The sequence below is a fragment of the Mustela lutreola genome, chromosome 6, assembly GCF_030435805.1.
Source record: "Mustela lutreola isolate mMusLut2 chromosome 6, mMusLut2.pri, whole genome shotgun sequence".
Classification (NCBI taxonomy): domain Eukaryota; kingdom Metazoa; phylum Chordata; class Mammalia; order Carnivora; family Mustelidae; genus Mustela; species Mustela lutreola.
Window position 1 is genome coordinate 63,719,049 of NC_081295.1, and position 20,135 is coordinate 63,739,183.

At 42.2% G+C, this 20,135-nt stretch overlaps 1 protein-coding gene across 4 annotated transcripts in view; it reads right to left on the reverse strand.

Annotated features, from left to right (window-relative positions):
• The window catches only part of ARFGEF3 (ARFGEF family member 3), a 178,936-nt gene that overhangs the window by 13,233 nt on the left and 145,568 nt on the right, over positions 1-20,135 (reverse strand). For all 4 annotated transcript variants that reach the window (XM_059177442.1, XM_059177441.1, XM_059177440.1 and 1 more), the window contains 9 exons: positions 18,670-18,792; positions 13,547-13,650; positions 11,748-11,892; positions 9,190-9,318; positions 6,518-6,694; positions 5,071-5,185; positions 4,124-4,226; positions 3,762-3,893; positions 1,348-1,469 (listed from right to left, as the gene is read on the reverse strand). In XM_059177442.1, coding sequence (XP_059033425.1) covers positions 1,348-1,469; positions 3,762-3,893; positions 4,124-4,226; positions 5,071-5,185; positions 6,518-6,694; positions 9,190-9,318; positions 11,748-11,892; positions 13,547-13,650; positions 18,670-18,792 — 1,150 coding nt within the window. The remainder of the gene's footprint in view (positions 1-1,347; positions 1,470-3,761; positions 3,894-4,123; positions 4,227-5,070; positions 5,186-6,517; positions 6,695-9,189; positions 9,319-11,747; positions 11,893-13,546; positions 13,651-18,669; positions 18,793-20,135) is intronic.

Below are 20,135 nucleotides of genomic sequence, written 5' to 3' on the forward strand. Positions count from 1 at the left end.
TCTTAAAGCTCGCATATTAGGTAGTTTGGGTAAAGCTCAGGGCTATCCCTGCCAAGGTGATTTAAAACCACACCCAGATTTCTCTTTATTAATAGGTCTTTTTTCCATGGGTGACTTCAACATGGACCTTGGAGGATACACTGGATGGTATGTACAGGAGCCTTCCGTAGGTCTAACTCATCTCGTGCAACATCTTTTGCTAAGCTAAGAACTGCTCTGTAGTAAGAGTCAAATCCATGTATGCCAGGTGGCTCCCTGCCTTTGTGCTTGTGTGCCCTGGGACAGCTGGCCTAGCCTCTCTGAATGTTTCCCTGTGGTAAAATGGGAGTGGAAATAGTTAGCTGCTGTGGCTCACATATAGTGCTCAAATAGTCGCAGTCATTATTTGTGTACTGCAGTTTAAAAATGGGAGATTTCAGTGGCGGCTATTATCTTCAAGTCTCGGAACAAGAGTTTTTAGGCAAAATGATAGTATTTAAAAAGGGCAAGATTAGGGGCACCTCTATGGCTCAGTAGGTTAAGCATCGACTCTTGATTTCAACTCAGGTCATGATCTCAGGGCCTGGTACTGGGCTGCGTTGGGCTCCGCATTCCGTGGGGAGTCTCCTTCAGGTTCTCTCTCCTCCTCTCCCCTGCCAGCTCTCTCTCAAATAATAAATGAATAAATCTAAAAAGGGCAAGATTCATGTGGCAGGGCAGAGATCTTTTTGTCTCCTGACAGTTGTATTGCTCCTGAGAAGTTGATGTATTTCTCCCAAAACATTATGAATCATGCCTTACGCTACAAATTTGTTTTTAAAAGGCATAATATGGACAATACTATAGACACACTGAGTTGTGTCCCCTCTCCCCCCAATTCACATGTCAAAGTCCAAACCTATAGTACCACAGAGTGACTGGATGTGGAGAAAAGGTCTTGAAGAATAATTAGGGCAGGCCCTAATCCACCATATGACCGGTGTCCTTATAAGAAGAGATTAGGACGCAGGCATGTACAGAAGAGTAATCCAAGTGAAGACACAGGGAGAGAACATCCAACCAGAAGCCAAGGAGAGAGGCTCTCAGAAGGAACCAGCCCTGCCGCCGCCTGGATCTTGGACTTCTAGGCTCCAGAACTGTGTGCAAATGCATTTCTGTTGTTTGAGCCACCCCGTGGAGGGTACTCACGTGAAGCGTGGAAGCTCTGGTTAAAAAGTGAACAATTTTCTGTAAAAACCCTTGCTAAATGACTCTATGAATATTTTCAGTATTCTTAGCCAAAGCTTGGATTATAAGCAGCCAGAAGTGAAGATAACGGACTTCCCACATTCTAAGTTGTCCACATGGTTAAGCTTCTTCGCTGCTTACCTTTTCTTGGTGTGTCCATTTGGCTTCTCATCAGGAGGCAGTTCAATAATGAGCTGACAGGACTGCGCATGATCGAAGTTGTTTGGAGTCTTTGGCGAGCACTGGGTGTCCAACATAAACACCTGCAAAGGTATGCAAAGGTTCAGTTCGGAGCTCCATCATCCTCAACCTGGCTCTGCCAGGAACTGGCTGGATAGCTCTGGGTAAGTTGCTAACTCTTCCTACTCATCTCACCTATAAAATGAGGTTGATAATGGTCTTCTACCTGGTGTGTTTGTTGAGAGGGTTAATATGTATTATGTACATATAGTGTTAGAAGAAGAAACATTCAGAAGCTGACACTAATACTAATAACATATTTTATTACATGACAACTCATTACACTCCAACTAGCAAGCACTGATATTTAAAATTAATTGAGAGTAAACAAAAAGGGGCTGTTTTTTTAAAAAAAAAAAAACAACTCTGATTTTGACATCTGTGTGGTATTATATTCTATCCAACATGGGAGGAAGAGATTAATTAGGGCCCCCTCTCAGGACTCTGGATGTGGTCATACTACTTTATGGGACGGTGGGAGAAGTGACTAAAAAAAATATAAGCGCTTCTTGATTCTTCCCTTTGAAAATAGAAGTACTTTTTTTTTTTTAAGATTTAATTTATTTACTTGACAGAGATCACAAGCAGGCAGAGAGGCAGGCAGAGAGAGAGAGGAAGCTGAGCAGAGAGCCCAATGTGGGGCTCGATCCCAGGACCCTGGGATCATGACCTGAGCCGAAGGAAGAGGTTTTAACCCACTGAGCCACCCAGATGCCCCAATAGAAGTACTTTTAAATGTTTTCTTTCCAAAGTTTTTGGTTAGGGACTGAGGAAGAGAAAATATTAAAAAATAAAAGCTTCACTAAATGGCCTCTGCCTTTTTTCTCCATTAACAATCTACTGTTTCAGAAGAAGGTTCCATGTTCTTGCTGTGTGGTGGGATGTAGTTTGGAAGCCCACCGTAAGCACATGGGGATGACTGTTAGCAGTGTAATGGATTCCCCTTAGGGAAGCTATCCTGTCAGAAGACCACCTCTTGGCTTCTTGTTACGGTGCCTTTCTGTGGTAGCTGTCCATCACAGCTGTGGGGGCCAAAGTGGATCCTCACTGTAGCCTTGTTCCTTCTCTTCCGACCTCTGCAGACTGGCCATGGATGCTTCAGTGGGATGTGCTCTCTCCCTTCCCAACAGAACCATCATGTCCTGGGCTGTCATGAATGTGGACAGCAGAGGATGGGAGAAGCAGAGTGGAAGGTTCTTAACCCACCCTGTGAGGCGTGCTAGGGAAAGCCCTTTAGAAACCAGATCTAGCCAGGAAACGTCTCAACTGATAATCAGGGTATCCTGGATTATTTATGTCCTAAGGGGAGATTTTATTAAGGATTTAAACAGATCTTCTAGAAAAAGGGTGCCTTTGAATATAACCCCCAATTCACTTTACTTTTCTAAAGAATTAGAATACTTAACCAAAAATTTAATCCAACACTGCATATATATTTATAAAAATTGCTTAATGTTTTAAACATACCACACACATTTGCAAAATATCTTCTGCATGTGAAGACATACTTCAAATATGTCTGTTGCCACTAAATGATAGACTGAATTCTCAACAACCACTCACTATTCTGAATATATGTATATTTAGGGACAGTGCTTAATCCTGCTGCTGGAAGCCCCATGCAGTCTATCTCAGAGATAGACTGACATGTCACTTAAGTATTTGGGGGCATGTCTGTAGCTAGTGCTAATGTTGGAAGGCCTTTTGTGATTTAGTAACTCTCAGACTCAACAGACATTAAGCAAGTGTCTTCTACATGCCTTGCTCTAGGAACACCAGGGGAAAGTATATGGAATATGTTCTCTGCTCAGAAGATTACAACCAACTTTTTTGCCTTCTGACATTTGCCAGAAGAAAAAAGTCATTGGTACATTGTGATCCCTGCATGTGTAAGTATATTTTAATTTTACTTATGACTTACATTCCACTGAAATTAAGCAGCTTGGAAAAGGCTCTGTAGGGGAGATATAAGGAAAAAACCAAATAGGTTTGCCATCCTTAGGCCCTTGTAGACTGCAAGTAACATCAATATTTAAGCAAATATGGAAAATATAAGGAGTCCAAGTAAATCAAGTAGTGTATGAAGTGTAGCGGCCAGGGAGAGAAAGGATTTTAGCTGATCTGGGCACTGCAGGATGCCCTAAGAAAGAGATGGTGGAGAGGATTCTAAGGCTATTGACTGCATTAGTCATTCCTCATAAGAACAGTACTGACAAGATGTCAGAGCCAGAAGGAGTAGCTCCCTAACGGAATGAAAGGCAGTCTGGTGATGCAGGACCACCAGGAAGAAGCTTCTAGAAGTCCCCAGTCCTTACCTGCTGAGCCATGGCTCGAATGCGCCAGTACTCGGCCTCGGCACTGGGGGAGGAGGAAGGGGCCGCCACCCTCACCTGGCAGCCTTCCCCACTGAAGCTCTCGGTGCCGCTGTGGAAGCAGCCCAGCAGATCCTGGGGAGAAACACAGCAGAGGTTCCCTGGGTGCCCCCTGCCCCGTCCTGAGTGTCCCTCAGTCTGGGACAAAAGCACTGCTCTGACAGCTTCTTTTTCTGCCCCTGTAGGAGTTCAAGAGAGGCTGCCTTCCAGGAGGAGGAGGGCGGCATCCGGATGCCCCCACTGACAGGCATGAGGGGACACTGGGAGATGGGAACCCGCTCTGGCTCTCTCTGCCAGCAGTTTACCTTCACGGGCTTGAGCGTGGCGGAGAAGGCATCCTGCAGGGCACAGCAGGCCAGCCTCCACATTTCTTCAGTGAACACGGGGCCCGCAGTGACGAGGACATACCTGTTCAAGGAGACAAGGAAAGGGGTCTTGAATCTGTACGTGTTGTTGCCCTTACAGAAGCATACCCAGATTCATCCCACAGCTTCCGTGCATGCCCTGCTGCCTCTTGTCTTCAACCCAGCTGGTGTTCCACTGTCCCAACACGATTTCCTAAGGCATTTCACTATAAAATATCATGGGGGCCCCATGACTAACAGGGAAATGTTTCAATTTAGGCTTGCATGCAAGACTGTATATATTCTCTACTATTTTTTCCATTCTAGCCCCATTTTCTACTACTCCTGGACAAATACCAACCAAAGTAACTGTTACTGGTGACTCTGATCTCCATGCTTAGGTCTGTGATGTTCTTCTTACAAGTCCCCAACTAGCAAGAGCTTGCCCCCCTCGGGGGACCTGACAAAGTGTCATCAATAGAAAAAGCTCTTGCTGACCATCTACTCCCCTGCCCTCCTTGGGCATTATCATTTTCTTCCTATTATCATTATCATTTTCTATGCATCTTCCTATTATCATTTTCTATGCATCTCTTTCCTATTATCATTATCATTTTCTATTATCATTTTCTATGCATCTCTTTCTGTTATGTCCGTTAGAAAAGGCTATAAACCTCTCAAGGGCAGGAGCCTTGGCTGACTTCTCATGCAGCTGAGTACCTCTCATATAATGCCTACATGATAAATATTTGCTGATTAAACACTGAAATGAGGAATTACTAGCATATACATACAGACATTTTTACCTTTAGAAAGCAATCCAAAAATGAATTGCTACAATAAAATAATTTAATCCCGTTGGATTTCATAATAAAAACTGTGGAGAGCTAGGGAAGGTTTTTCCTCACCTAATACAGGAGCAGCCCACTCTGGAGATGGTTTCTGTGGGCTTGGCCACACAGGCTACCAGTAACTCAAACAGGTCCTTCAGCATCGTGTTGATCATACTCTCATACCGGATGTCTACATGGAAAAGTAAAACCAAGATTTCACTAAACTCTGTTGTAAAGGAGGGGGTTGAAAAGGCATCTATAGCTAAAGGAGAAAGTCTGAGCAATAAAAAGAATATAAATATCTGGAGGGGGGGAGTAATTTTCTTGGATTTTTTAAAACTTGATTTTAGTTTGTATTAATCATTTCATGATGAAGTATGTGGCTTTGGTGTGTTGATGTACATTTTTTGGAGTTATGCATATAATATAATGCATATATGCACAAATCTACTTACACAGACTGGAACACAGAACAGCCTGAATAGTAGCTAGTAAAAAAAATTTAAATTCTTAAAAAGAGAAAAGTGAAACGTATACTTTCCTTATGCCTGATAGACGAATCAAATGCTCCTGACAAACCCTCTCTCAGCTTACTGTCTTCAACTTCTCAGTCTGGCTTCAGTTTGCACACTATCCCCAGATTAAAGAAAATGAGACCTTCACAAATCACATTCTATGTTCCCAATTCAAGGAATACATCTTCATTCTTTTCCTCAAAGTCCTTGTGATGACACAGATCCAATTTTCAGTAGCCTCCTCAGTGATTTTTGTGCTGGGCAAAGCAACGATCTAGTTGAGAACATCTACCCCGAGGGATAGTTACCGTTACATGTGGAAACACCCACTTGTTTTCTTTCTCAATTAATGTTCCTTTTTTGTGGAGGCAAGTTGTCATTAAATCTAATAGAGCTACCCATTTCTTATCTTTGCTTTTTGACTCTCCCTTGGGGTGAACATCTTATGAGTTTCTCTAACCTCTCCAACAAGGGAGCCCCTCACCTCTTATTTATAAAGAAAAGCCAAAGGCATATAGAATTATAACATCTAGGGCCAACAGTGATTTTTTTTTTTTCTGACTTCAATATACTATCCACCACATGCTTTTTCAAAGTGCCACAGATATTAAGATGCTTCACCCCCAACCTCCTAAGCAGCTTCTTGCCTATAACTGAAGCCTTTGTTAAAATCTTCTCTCCTCCATTTAGCCTCCCAGAGGAGGCAGGAGGCTATACCCTCTTCTCACTCCCAGACCACAGGGCCAGTTCTTTTTTTAATTGATTATATACTTGATTATCCCCTCTTCTCATGCACAAATCTACTAGATGGCATTATATTTCTAGTCACGTATGTATTTTAAGTGTCAAGTTTCATTTTGATAATCTAGAAGGTTGGTACCGACCATATACTTCTCTTTGAGAAATTTCCAGACAAAATCATACGCTGGTATTTATAAGCACTTTTAGACAGTGATGCTTCCCATGAAAAATATGCTTAGCATGGACTTCTATGGGAGCATAGATACCTGAGTGTATAAAGCTTTGAATGTGCTCCACCACCAGCTCACAAGACAGGCCAATGGCATGCTTAAAATTAGCAGAAGCTGCATCCCAGTATGAATGGTCTTTATGGCTACGACGGAGCCACACGGACATCACAGGGAGGAGAAGGTGAACAACTGCATAGATACCAAATCCTGGTCCTGAAAAAGAAAAATTAGCATCAGAACTGTGATTGCAACAGCTTTCCTATAGGGAAACGGAAGTCACTGCCCATGGCTTGGCATGGCCCTTCTCCTTCCCCCTCTCTGAGAAGCTGCAAGGAAAGAGAATTGACTACTAATTAGGGAATATATGGTCTTCGGTGGCATTTTTCTTTAAGATTTATTTTAGCATTTGAGTTGAAGGGGCAGAAGGGAGAGAGAGCATCTCAAGCAGACTTCCTGCTGAGTGCAGAGCTGGACATGGGGGATCGATCCCAAGAGCCTGAAATCATGACCTGAGCCAAAATCGAGTCAAGCTTAACTGACTGGGTCACCCAGGTGCTCCTCTTTTTTGTTTCTGTATGAATTTAGTTACGCAAATGACACACAAATAAATTCATAGGAATTCAAATAATACCAATAAAGCTAAAGTATCATCTGATTAACTCCAGTCCCCAGATATATGTGTATATGCATCTGTATGTTTATAAGAAAATAACTTCTAAAGTGTACATACAAGTATCTATAGGAAACATCAAGAAACCCATTAACATGAGTTAGAGATCATTCTGTGTCAGTGGATTTAGATAATAGTTACGTCTCTGTTCCCTTACTGATGGACACTTAAGGTGTTCTAATTTTTTGCTTTTTGGATAATGCTATAGTGAAAATCCTTGTGAAAGTGATCAGTTTTTAAAGTTCTGATCACAAAAGCAAGCATCCTTTTCCTAATAAACAGAAAACACCGGAATACAAAGAAGAAATAAACCTTGCCCACAGAGATAATCACATTTTTGTTTGACTTCTAGTCTTTTTGAATGTATGTATGTATTTATAGATGCATAAACTTTCATGTTGTGATTATATTCCATAGTATATATACTTCAAATGTTATTCACAAGTACTCATTTGAATGCATGTGGAAAATTCATCTGCCCTTATCATAATTTACTTAACACAGTTAAGGTGTTCATAATTTTTTGGTATTCAGTATATTTCAGCAATCATAAGCCCATTTTGTCTTCATTAATTTCCTTTGATGATAGATTTCTAGAATTAAGGGCTCCCATATACATTTAATGGCAATGTGAAATGAGAAAATGATACTGACTAGTGAAAGAGAGGTATATAATTAATCCTATAAAGTACCTGCTTATTTTTGGATAAAAGACATAACATTCTGACATGGGAGTAGCTATGCTGGATTTTCTGATAAAAATTCTCCTATACACTTGCAATGGCTCTTTTTTTCTTTTTTAAAGATTTTATTTTGTTTGTTTGACAGAGAGAGATCACAGGTAGGTAGACTGGCAGAGAGAGTGAGGAAAGCAGGCTCCCCGCCGAGCAGAGAGCCCGACGTGGGACTCGATCCCATGACCCTGAGATCATGACCTGAGCCGAAGGCAGAGGCTTAACCCACTGAACCACCCAGGCGCCCCTTGCAATGGCTCTTAAAACAGTACCAAGTCTTCATCAGTTTGTGATAAATAACAAAACTCTTATTGCTCTGGAATTAACTAGTGGGTTCATTTGTGGTTCTGATTGTGAAAACCAGAATTTCTGTAAGTTGCTTGGATCTTGGGAAAATCTGCATGTGTTAAGTGTACATGCTAAATTTAATTAATTCAAAAGAGAAAATAAATTCCTCAGGGCCATTTTTTTCTTATACTATCAAGGTATAGATGATCACTACAAATCTGCATGTGTTAAGTGTACATGCTAAATTTAATTAATTCAAAAGAGAAAATAAATTCCTCAGGGCCATTTTTTTCTTATACTATCAAGGTATAGATGATCACTACAAGTCTTTTTCCTTTTTTGAGAGAGAGAAAGAGCGTGTGTGAGAGCACGCATGAGCAGGGGGAGAGGCCAAAGGAGAGGGGAAGAGAGAGACAATCTTAAGCAGGCTCCATGCTGAGCGTGGAGCCCAATGTGGGGATCATCTCATGACCCTGAGATCATGATCTGAGCTGAGATCAAGAGTCAGATGCTCAATTGACTAAGCCATCCAGGCCCCCCTACATGTCTTTTTGTCAATCTAATGATCTATGACCCTTATACATTAAGGATCTTGCTGTCTTAATATTGTATATACTTCTGAGTGGTTTATGTCCTTGGAAACTCAGCAGGCCCTACTGATAGCCCTGGAGAGCATGTAAGATCTAGCTAAAGAGGACGGCTATAATCATGAAACAGAGCAAAGCCAATAACCTTGTCTGGTTATTGGAGGGATCCAACACACCCAGCTAACTGAATAGCACACATTATTTGTAAACAGACTGGTGGGAATATATGTCAACAATAACAGGACATATCTTAACCCATCACTGCCTCACTGTCATTCAACAAGTGTTTACTGAGCAGCTATTATGCAGGAGGCTCTGTACCGAGTCTAGGGGTAGAGCTGTGAAATGGGCAGGCACACGGAAATACCTTCCTGAAAAAAGTTTTATGTATCACAACTCCCCACAAAAGACAGACATAGAAATTCTTACCAGGTGTTTTTGTCACGTCTCTCAACAGCTCAAAGAGTAAATCCAAGGTTGGCGGTTGGTGCTGACGTGGACAGTTGGACACAGCCGCTGTCAGCTGCTCTAGGAGGATGATCCACACTTCTATCAACCCTGGAAACCAAGCAGCAGATCTTGGTGAGATCCAGTTAGACACAACACAGAGTCATCGTAAGAGCCAACTAAGCGTCATTACCATGGCAGAGTGCCACATGGTGTGGTAGCCCTCAGTGTCTACAAACCTGGGCAGATGAAGACTAACAGGCTCTAACAAAGTCAAAGGAAAAAAAAAAAACCCAAAATTTCTTCTCATCCCCCTACAGGAAGAAGATTATGTGGTAAATTCTACTATAATGAAATAAAGGTCAGATTTCTTGGGAGATGACAATAACAAAATAATAAAATATCATTTTGCATCATCTTAGTATATTTTTTAAAAATTATTTTACTGTATGTAATATACATATATATGTATATGATTTTCTTTTAAATATAAATATATAAAAAAATTGCCACTTTAAGTCTTGTTACATATACAATTCAGTGGTATTCATGCAGAGTTTTGTGCAACCATCACCACTCCCTAGGTCCAAAGCTTTTTTTTTTTATCATCTCAGATAGAAACTAGGGGATAAAGGCTCATGAACCTCAGAATATAAGCAGTGTGAACAAGCTAATTTATAGGAAATGCAGAAGCCAGAATCACATATTATGCACCACTCTAGGGGATATAACCAATAAAGTCCACATGGAAAACTCCACAGGACATGGGACCTCACTTCTTCCAAAAAGGAAGAGCGAACACAAAAGAGTTGGAGAGGAAAATCTAGAGATTGTAAAGGACTTCAGAGACCTATCAGCCAAACACAGAGTGCAGATCTTACACCAGTCATGGAAATTCACTGACATAAGAAAAGGGAAATGCTAACACTGAATTTGATATTTAATAATTACTGTTAATTTTTTGGTGTGATCATGGAATTATGATTATGTTTGTTATATTCAAAGATCACATACTGAAACATTTACAGATGAAATGCTATAATGTCTGGGATCTGATATAAAATAGCGACTGTGAATGGAGGGAGGAGATAGAGTGAGGGTGTATGTGTAAATATACGTAATAGATTGGCCATAAGTTAATAGCTGAAGCTGGGTGATGGGTACATGAAGGTTCATTATACCAGTCTAGTTTTACACATGTTTGAAATTTCAATAAGAAAAAAAAAGTTATTTGCTTTTGGAAACCAGAGGAATAACATCTAAGAGCATATCAATTTTTAATACTAAGTTGAAGCCTTTGTTTTCAATTCTTTTGTCTGAGCTAGCTATGCTTCATATATAATTATAAATTGAAAGATCTCAATGAATTGATAATGTGGAAAAGTTTAGATAGGTCTTGGCTGAACTTAATCCTTAAAAAATGGGGTGCTTAGAAAAAAAACAACCAAGGGATTAATGATTTGCATGAATGGAAAGAGGATTGCTGACTGCCACGTACACAAACCATTTACAACAGTTTAAGACTGTATTATAGATAAACAACACTAGCTTCTGTTTATAATTGGGTTGGAGGTTTAAGAGGCTAAGTAAAAATTCTTAACTAATCATTAAATGAAGCCTCTCTTGAGCAATATCTAGACAATTTCCATTTTAATAGTTCTTTACGTTAGCTATTCTTTCCTATGGTTTTTCCTTAAAATTAGTCTCAACTAGTGAGGCTTTACTGTTTGTAATCTCTATGGAAAACTGTAAATCCTCTTCTACTCTAAGTGAATTTATAACAGAAAAATAAATCAAAAATTAAAAACAAATAAAGAAGCAAATTAAAAACCACCTCTCCCCAAAACTCCTTTTACGAGAGTTTGAATCAACCTATGCCAGTTATTAGTTCCCTTTAAGGATGTAATTTCCATTTTTAGATCTAGAACAGGGCAGGGTCGACTGAATCAGAAGACAAGCATGAGCGTGAGTTAACCCATCTGAAAATTTCCCAAAGTTACTAGACTGAGCTCTAATCCACAGGAAATTACATAGGAACTAATTTGAAACACATTCTTTAAAATTATTCTTTTAATGAGCCTTCAGTTCCACCAGTCACAAATAGATTCTCTCTTCAGTAGTGGCTTAATTTCCCCAGTCTCTAACCAAATAGTCCTGCAGGAAGTAATTATATAATGATTGTGTTTCCTAGAAGGTATTAAAGACAATTACCAGCCAATTTAAGTACCAATGCAACCACATTCCAATTTGCTAAATTATAGAGAATTCAGAGTTAGAACTATATTTAGTGGAGTCTGCAGATCCACACAGAGCTTGGAGGGAGGCATCCATCTAAAAAGGATGGGTTTGGAGACAAGACATCAAATGATGTTTTTAAACAGTCCATGGAAACTTTAGGTAGGCTTGTGCTGTTAAAGTTAAAAACAGTAGCAACATAAATGGGTGATCATTCTTATGATTTATAAGCTACTGAACTCAGGGCTCAAGTTTCTGGGAATACTAACACAAATAACCTCGTTCAGTTCAGTCAATCAACTCACCAGTGTCGTCATCAAAATCCGACAGGACCGACTCCATTCCATCCTCGCTGCTCGCCGACTGCTCCTGAAGTCTTCGAGGCAAGCTAGCAAGTCGCCCACTAAGGAATATTGGCTTCAAGGGCATTTTGTAGATTTTGGCCAGTAACTAAATAATGGAATACCAAATTGCAATTATATGTGGGGAAAAAGCTGCACTCTGGGTGTTAAAGAAGAATAAAATTGTATATCAGCAATACTGGGGTTAGGGAAAACCAGAGAAGCTCCCAACGTATGGAAGGTTTGAGGCTGTTCGTGATTTGGACTCAAATAGTAGCTCATGAGAGGTTTCTTATCTCGTGGAGCCAACGAAATAGCATTTAGTGGAAACAAAAAGGTAGAGGGAAAAGGCTCTAGGGATACTTTTTCAGCATCTCAATTACCTATGAGTTTTATAGACTTTTGTAAACTGACCCAGGGAACTACAAAACATGTCAAGAGTTTTTGCCTATGGGAAAGTGTTCTGTGGGGATCACTGAGAAGAGGGTCTCTAGGTAAATGGGATACCAGACTGACTTCCCCTTCCCTTGCTTCAACACCAGGGCCAGGAGGCCAACAGTAAGTGGGGAAAGGGAGGCATCTCTGGGCCAGGGGGGACAGATGAAGGTATGGAAGCAGAGCTGAAAGACTGCCCTGGGTTCTTTATTCCCCTCACTGCTAGAGCCCAGCCCCCCAGGAATCCTCATTACTGGGCCAAATGCCCAAGGATCTTCATGGATTAGAACTGTGCCTGCTGTTCTAGGGAAAGAGTTGTGGGTGAGACAAAATTCCTGTTCTGGGGTCTTACGGTGATCCTTTCACAAAGAAAAAATACAATTTTGGACATAAAAGCTATAGAAAATATTGGGTGATACTAGAGTACCCAGGGTATGTGGGAGCACTGGCGGTGAGCTGGTTGATACTCAAGCTCTGGCCTCTCTGAGGAGGTCGTGTTTCAGATGAGAGCCAGGAAGATAAGGAGTGTCGCAAGGAGATGCAGGGAGAGGCCATTCCAGGCAGAGGGAACAGCCATGGCCCTGAACATTAAGGCACCATGTATCTGAGGGGAAGAGAGTCAGTGTGGTTGGAGCCCAGAGCGAGAGGGAAGGATCTGAGGGTGAAAAGGTAGCTGAGGTCCCGTGACGTGGGGCCTTTCCAAAGCCCTGGGATTTCACACTATTGCTGCTATCCCCGCGGGAGTGGTTCCACAGACTCGAAGAGGCCTGGTGACATGACCCGCAAAGATAGGAAGGGGCAACTACTGAGCATTACTGAAGCCTGGGGGAGAAAGGGCTTCAGGAGGGAGCATCCTCTTGGGATAATGGCAATTACTGGGTTTAGCACAATGAAGGGCGCTGCTCCCTTTGACAAGTGTAGTTTCATGGGATTTCTTCACTAGATCTTGACAGAATGTGCCCCTCTTTGGTTTATGTCTCTTTTCATTGGTGGCATCCCCACCATCCACGTCCTATCATGAAGACTTCCCAGGACCTCGTGACCTCTCTCTATATCCTGAAGAAAATATAGAGATTGTGACAGTTTCTGTGTCTGAGTATATGTGAGAAATTTCAGAGATTTCAATTCAATTGTGTGTACCAGCACACGCTTATTCCTTTTTCTCTCCTTCATGGAAGAGCTGGGAACAAAAATTCCTACTCCAGATCTAAGCCCCCAATCTCCTCAGAGTCAACAGAAAGTATTTCTCTTGGGCTTCAGCAAAAGACATTCAGGCAGGTTTTTGAGTATCATCTGAGGTAGGTTTCAGGGCCTCGACCTCAGTGTACCTGAGAGCAGCGCCTGAGGTAATCTAGGGCAGGGAGGCACAGGTCTGGGGATGTGGCTCCAGGTCCGGGGACGCAGTCTCCTATTTCCTTACAGTCCACCTCTCCTGGAAGACAGACAGACAAAATTACTTTTGCGTTCCCCCTTCAACGGAAGACCTATTTATTCACACAACATTCATTCATTAAACGTTGGCTAAAATAGAAGAAAAAATGATCCTGAACTCTGTGACCCTGAGATGAATCATTTTAGTCATTTTTTTTTCCCCTCTGCCTGGTGTACATGCAGTTGGGAATGATACTGTTCTTATTTTGTTGGGATTAACCCATTTTGTAATTCCCCTCTTCGCTAACCCATACTTTCCCCGTATTCCACCACAGTTCCTTCTGTGGCTGGCCGGAGTTCTTTTGTACCTGGCCCCACTGGAAATCCCTTCATTGTGCCCCTGCTGTGGGTGGTGTGACTTTGAAGCTTGATGATAAAGAACAATCCTGGTGACAAGCCACGAGCTGGGCTGGAGGGAAGTGCTAGGTCACTGTCTGTTTGGAAAAGGACCCATTTGCTGCCAGTGTTCAGTGCTAAACAGTGATGATAAATTAAGTCCCTGGGTAGAGTCTGAACATCTGGGGCTTGGGGATGGAGACTATTGAATGGAATTGAAATGGTTTCTATTTTTTTTTTGTGGTATGTATCTAGAGATTTCACAGATCTGGAGAGTATCTAGATTTCCTATAAGTAAATAGTTGAGGAATACCAGTTTTATTCTCATGTAATGAATCTATTCCATACTCTTAATAAAATCATTCCATTGTACTGTAATTGTTTCTAATTGTCTACAGTCGTAGCCACTAGGCACCCTCCCCTGTGGGTAAGCACACCTAATTACGAGGCATTAGTTAAAATTCAGACAAAGAGGCATGTTTCTCCTTAGAAAAGATAAACAATTGTATTTTAGATCAGCGATTGGCAAGCTATCTGTGTAGAGGGTGAGACAATAAATACTTTAGCCTTTTGGGTCATCATGTTTTTGTTATAACTCCTTGAATCTACCATTGTAACCCAAAAATAGTTACAGACAAATGGCCATGGCTGTGTTCCAATAAACTTTATTTGTAAAAACTATCGATAGGCTGGGTATGGCTTACAGGCCACTATTTGGCCAGCCCCTAGTTTGCGTTAACATGTTTTACAACATAAAAACACAGACTAGGTCAAACTCATGTTGAAATAACCCAGCAGGAGTTAAAATAAATTAAATACATTTTTAAATTAAATTAAAAATAAATCAATTTCTTAGCCTGTTGGTCAAAGTGAGCATCCTTTTTTGTTTTGTCTTTTTAACCAAGGCCGCTGTGTTTCACATCAAAGTCTGTGCAGATGGCGCCCCCTGGAGTCCAGGGCAGGACATAGCCAGCTTGGCAACGGAGGCTCTTTGGTTCCTGCAGACTATATGCCCCACACAAATAACTCCCCTTATAATTCACAGAAAAAAAAAAAAAAAATCCTCCACATGCATACCAATTATTCTGCATCTCTATTTGCTGCCTCTATCTCCCTCCCTAAGAAAAAATCTCAAATTTGTAACTTGCTGCTAGGCATTTCCACTTGAATGGAGTTTCACAGAAGCTCAACCTATCTAATGTCCATCTAAATGTCCAAAGATAGAATTGTCCAAAATGTCCAAAGACAGAATTCATAACTTGTTCTTCTCCTCCACACCCAATATGCTCAGCTTTCGGACACCTTATTTCTGGGTAACACCAGTTCTTGGAAGGGGAGCAGAGAGCAGTGCTCAGTTCCTCCAGTCCAGGCCTCCACTGGAGCAGGGCCAAGCCTCACAGATCCCACCTCTACCAGAGCGGGAGCCAATCACATCCTGTCTCCTTTCTCTCTACCTGCAGCTGCCCATCCCCATGTATGGGGGCATCAGCCTACCAGAGTTCATGTGGGCACCTGGGTGACTCAGTGGGTTATGCCTCTGCCTTTGGCTCAGGTCATGTTCTCAAGGTCCTGGGATTGAGGCCCGCATCAGGCTCTCTGCTTAGTGGGGAGCCTGCTTCTCCCTCTCTCTCTGCCTGGCTCTTTGCCTACTTGTGATCTCTGCCAAATAAATAAATAAAATCTTAAAAAAAAATTCTAAGTTATTTCTTAAAAAAGAAAACTTCCCCACAAATTCTGGATTCCTTGAACCTTCCCCAACTGCCCCCTTCCTTTCTTTCCAACTCATCACCTATTATCCCTCTTTTGTGGGTACCTCCAATATACCCTGTTTTTTTAGAAAAGCAAACCTATAGCTTACTCCACAGATTTCAAATTCACTTCCTCTTTGAAGCCTGCATGGGCCCCCACTACCAAACGTCTCTTTCAGGGGCTTGTTTATTTCTGCTTAAATGCCCTTTTCCTTTTATTATCCTTCACAAAAGTATTCATCTTACTGAATTGTAGTTATTGATTTATGTGTGTTTCTGAGAAGAGGCTGTGAGCCTCTCATAGGCAGGAAGCATGTTTTATTCATCTTTACACCTTCACGGTACATACGGGCTGTTGTGCCCCACGACAGGCACCTAACTGCTCACTGAATAAGAGAATACCAGTAATTATTCTTAAATGAAATATAAGATTGTGACATTATAGCAAATGCATATATTGGTCTCTGTTCCCAGTTCCCCACACAGAGCCCCTAAAACCCTGGTAATTTCCCAAGCGATAAGAGTACTGGAAGCATCTTGTGGTCTAATGTTTGGTCTTTCACTCCAATTCCTGACACAGAACTCCTAACTCCTTGGGGTTTCCTGGATGACAGGAGGGTCTTCTAATCAAGGCAACACGTGGTGTGCTCTTAGATGTGGACTGGTCACCAGAAAGACCAAACTGCGACTAGAAGTTGAAATTTTTTTTTAAAGATTTTATTTATTTATTTGACAGAGAGAGATCACAAGTAGGCAGAGGCAGGCAGAGAGAGAGAGAGAGAGGAGGAATCAGGCTCCCTGCTGAGCAGAGAGCCCCATGCGGGGCTCGATCCCACTGGGATCATGATCTGAGCTGAAGGCAGAGGCTTTAACCCACTGAGCCACCCAGGTGCCCCTAGAAGTTGAAATGTTTAGCCACTTTCCACCTCCTAGGGCAGAAAGCCTGGAAACAGTTAAAGATCTGTCCTGCCTACGTGATGAAGCCTAAATAAAATTCCAAAAGTATGGGGTGCAGAGAGCTTCTAGGTTGGTGAACACCTAGGCACCTAGGTTGGTGCCACACCCTCACTCCATGGGGATAAAAGCTCCTGTGTTTGGGACCCTTATGGATCTCATCCAATGTATCTCTTTGGGTATTCATCTGTATCCCTAATTATATCCTTCATTACATAAGAAAGGGTGAACATGTTCTCCTGAGTTCTATGAGTATTCCAACAATTAACCAAATCTAAGGGGTGGGCTCCTGAAACCCCCAAAGTGTAGTCATGTCAGACTTGTGGGTAACCCGGGGATCTACCTTTGTTTTGGCATGTGAAGCAGAGGGGGGAGTCTTGTAGGACTGAGTCCCTAACCTGTAAAGTCTGAGCTAACTCTGGGGAGTGCCAGAACTGAATTGAGTTATAGGACACCCAGCTGGTGTCGCAGAACATTGCATGGTGTGAGACCCCCGCAGCCCACCCCTATGTCCAGTGTCAGAGCACTGTAAGGGTGCCAGTCAGAGGGGGAAGGGAACAAAGAAGCCACCCAGGGTGAGCTTTTCCTATAGAAGAACTGAATTTTCTACTACCTGAGACAAAGATTCATACTTAAAGGTCTTCTTGTGATGGAGATACTAAATTATTTGGTTTTTATTTAACATAGAGCAGAGTTTTAAAAAAATAAAATCTGATGCTGTAGATCACAAGAAATCTTCCACTGAAGGCTAGTTTGTAAAATCGATGAGAAAGTGGCGTGGTTATCCTGCTCAGTCCTCCATTCTTTGGGGGTATATGTAACAACAGAATGAAGCACATGTAATACATAATAGACTATAACAACAATGGTCAACACATCAGACTTGGTGCCTCTATCCTTAAACTTGCATTTTTGTTCCTGCTCCCCAAGAAGGGGAACATGAATGAAGTCCCTTAGTTTCTTTTTCTTTTTTTTTTCTTTTGTAAAAGATTTTATTTATTTATTTGACAGAGAGAATTCACAAGTAGATGGAGAGGCAGGCAGAGAGAGAGAGAGAGAGGGAAGCAGGCTCCCTGCCGAGCAGAGAGCCTGATGCGGGACTCAATCCCAGGACCCTGAGATCATGACCCGATCCGAAGGCAGCGGCTTAACCCACTGAGCCACCCAGGCGCCCCAGTCCCTTAGTTTCTTTGTGTCCAGTCTTTTTCTGCAAGTGAACTGTTGACTATTTAGCAAACATTTTTAAAAAATATTATGAAACTTATATTGTCCTTCTTCAAATTGTTCTTAGCCTCAGGGTCTAAGAGTATTCCCTGGTGAGGTTCTCAAAACTTTAAGACTTCAGTTCCTTCTCAAATTTTTGGTTTCACTAACTGCCCTCTCTTCCATTTCACCCCAGATCAACTTGGGCTCCATAAAAAAATCTGCTTCAGCAGGTCAAATTGTATAGCAAGGCTCTCCTTTGTTCAAGCATTGCTCAGTTAAGCGGAAAATCAGGTCTTATGTGTTTCAGAGAAGGGGGAATTTTACCCTCCAAAGAAATGTTATGATTAATATGGCCCAGGGGTAGGCATCCTAAATTTTTGCTTAGAAGGAGCTGGAAACTCAAGCTCAGGCTGCTAATTATGTGACATTGAGGACAGCAGCTCTCATGTCAGGAAGATTACAGCATATGATACTGAATATTTTAAGATACAAAACGAAGTTGGAGTCAAGTAACATATAGATTGAAAACATGCTACACTACAAGAGCATTCCAGGAACATGATGAAAAATAGCAACCCTGGACAGAATCCCAGCTGCTTTTACAGTAAGCTTTCTGCTTCTGAATACACAACGCACACTGCCATCTGCTTAAAGCCCAGGCGGTGGGCTTAGTGGCTCTAGGTGGGCAGTGGGCCCGTCTCCAGGGTTTTTCACACACGGTCACCCAGGAAAGGGCCCCAAGCTGTTGTGAGGCACGACAAGAAGACTCCACTCACCCAGTCCTTTGACAAACTTCATAAGGCACATGATGTAACTTGTTGCCGCATTAGCAAAGACCTGGATGTTGTCAGTATTGAGAAATGCTTCAAATACATCAAACACTGGAGCCTGGCTCTTTCCTAAGGGAGGAAGGTTGTAGAATATTAAGTACATCAACATTACCCTTCAGGTCGCCCATACTCCCAGCACCTTCCATGAAGTCTTGGAAAAGACCTACCCCTGGAGGAAATTCCTGGCCTTTTGAGGGGACAGGGAGCTTGGCTCCAATGCTGTCCTTCTCATCTTTGCCTGCAGGGGGAGCTGCAGGAAGGCTACAAATACCAGAGAGCTCCTCCGCAGGGACAGGAGGGCAAAGCCCACTAAGTGCAGCGCTGTGGCAATGGGTGGGTCTACATCGTTGGGAAACATGCAGGCCTCTGGGATTCCACACACGTAATTACAGGGAAGGGAAGGTTTAGATATGCCCTGATGGCATATACTAATTGATTCACAACTGTGCAGGAGAGAGTTAACAGGCTCGAGATTGCTATCCTTAGAAAAGAGGGCTTACAAGATTGGCCACTGGCTCACATCTGGGAACTTGGTTCTCAGAATATTCCTAGGCAACAGTGAATTGATGAGGGTGGTTCACTGTGCCTAGACTATGAAAACAACATGGTTTGTTCTGAACACTGGCTTTCCTCTGAGGAGTCTGAGATTTTGGTAGGTGCTAGGCAGGGAGTATTTAGATGGCCAAATCTTAGCTGGGTCTCCAATGGGCTTCGCTGGGGAGAAACATCAGACTCATGTTGCTGCATTTTCACTCCCAGAGCAGAGTGTGCTCTGTGGGACCCTTGGGGGAGGCTGAGAGCACATGGTAGCCTGCACAGGAGTTTGCCTTAATTCTGTGTCTTCTGCCCTTACAATCTGGCTTGTCCTCACCATGTTACCATGATAATCTGAGCCATGCAATAAGACTTAGCTTACCTCTATGCTGAGTCCTGTGCATCCCCTGTTGGGTCTCTTGGCTTGCTTTATGGGTCCCTGTTCATTTCCAGCTAAGCTCAATTTCCCTAACTGGGATTCAACAGTGTTATGATGCTTTTTTGCTTCTTACTAGGAAGCAAATAATGTTTGCTTTTTTGGCTTCAGGAATGAACTCAACACAGATATGTGTAATTGAAAAGACAGAAGTGTCAGCATTTGGTCTAATCTGTCAGTGAGAGCAGGGCCTGATAATGCTCAGGGCTCTTGGTCTGCCAGCAGAACTCAGAATGGGTGCCCCTGCTATAACAGGTCATTTCCTACCAAGAAAACATGGCCGAATGGTAGCCTGCCCTGTTGTTTAGTTTCTTTTGATAGCATGAAAATTGGCATCAAGAATTCATACTTTATGATAAAAATAATCTACCCATTCTTTCCTCTCACCACCCTTATTTAATATAGTACTGGAAATACTCCCCAGAGCAAGTAGGCAGGAAAA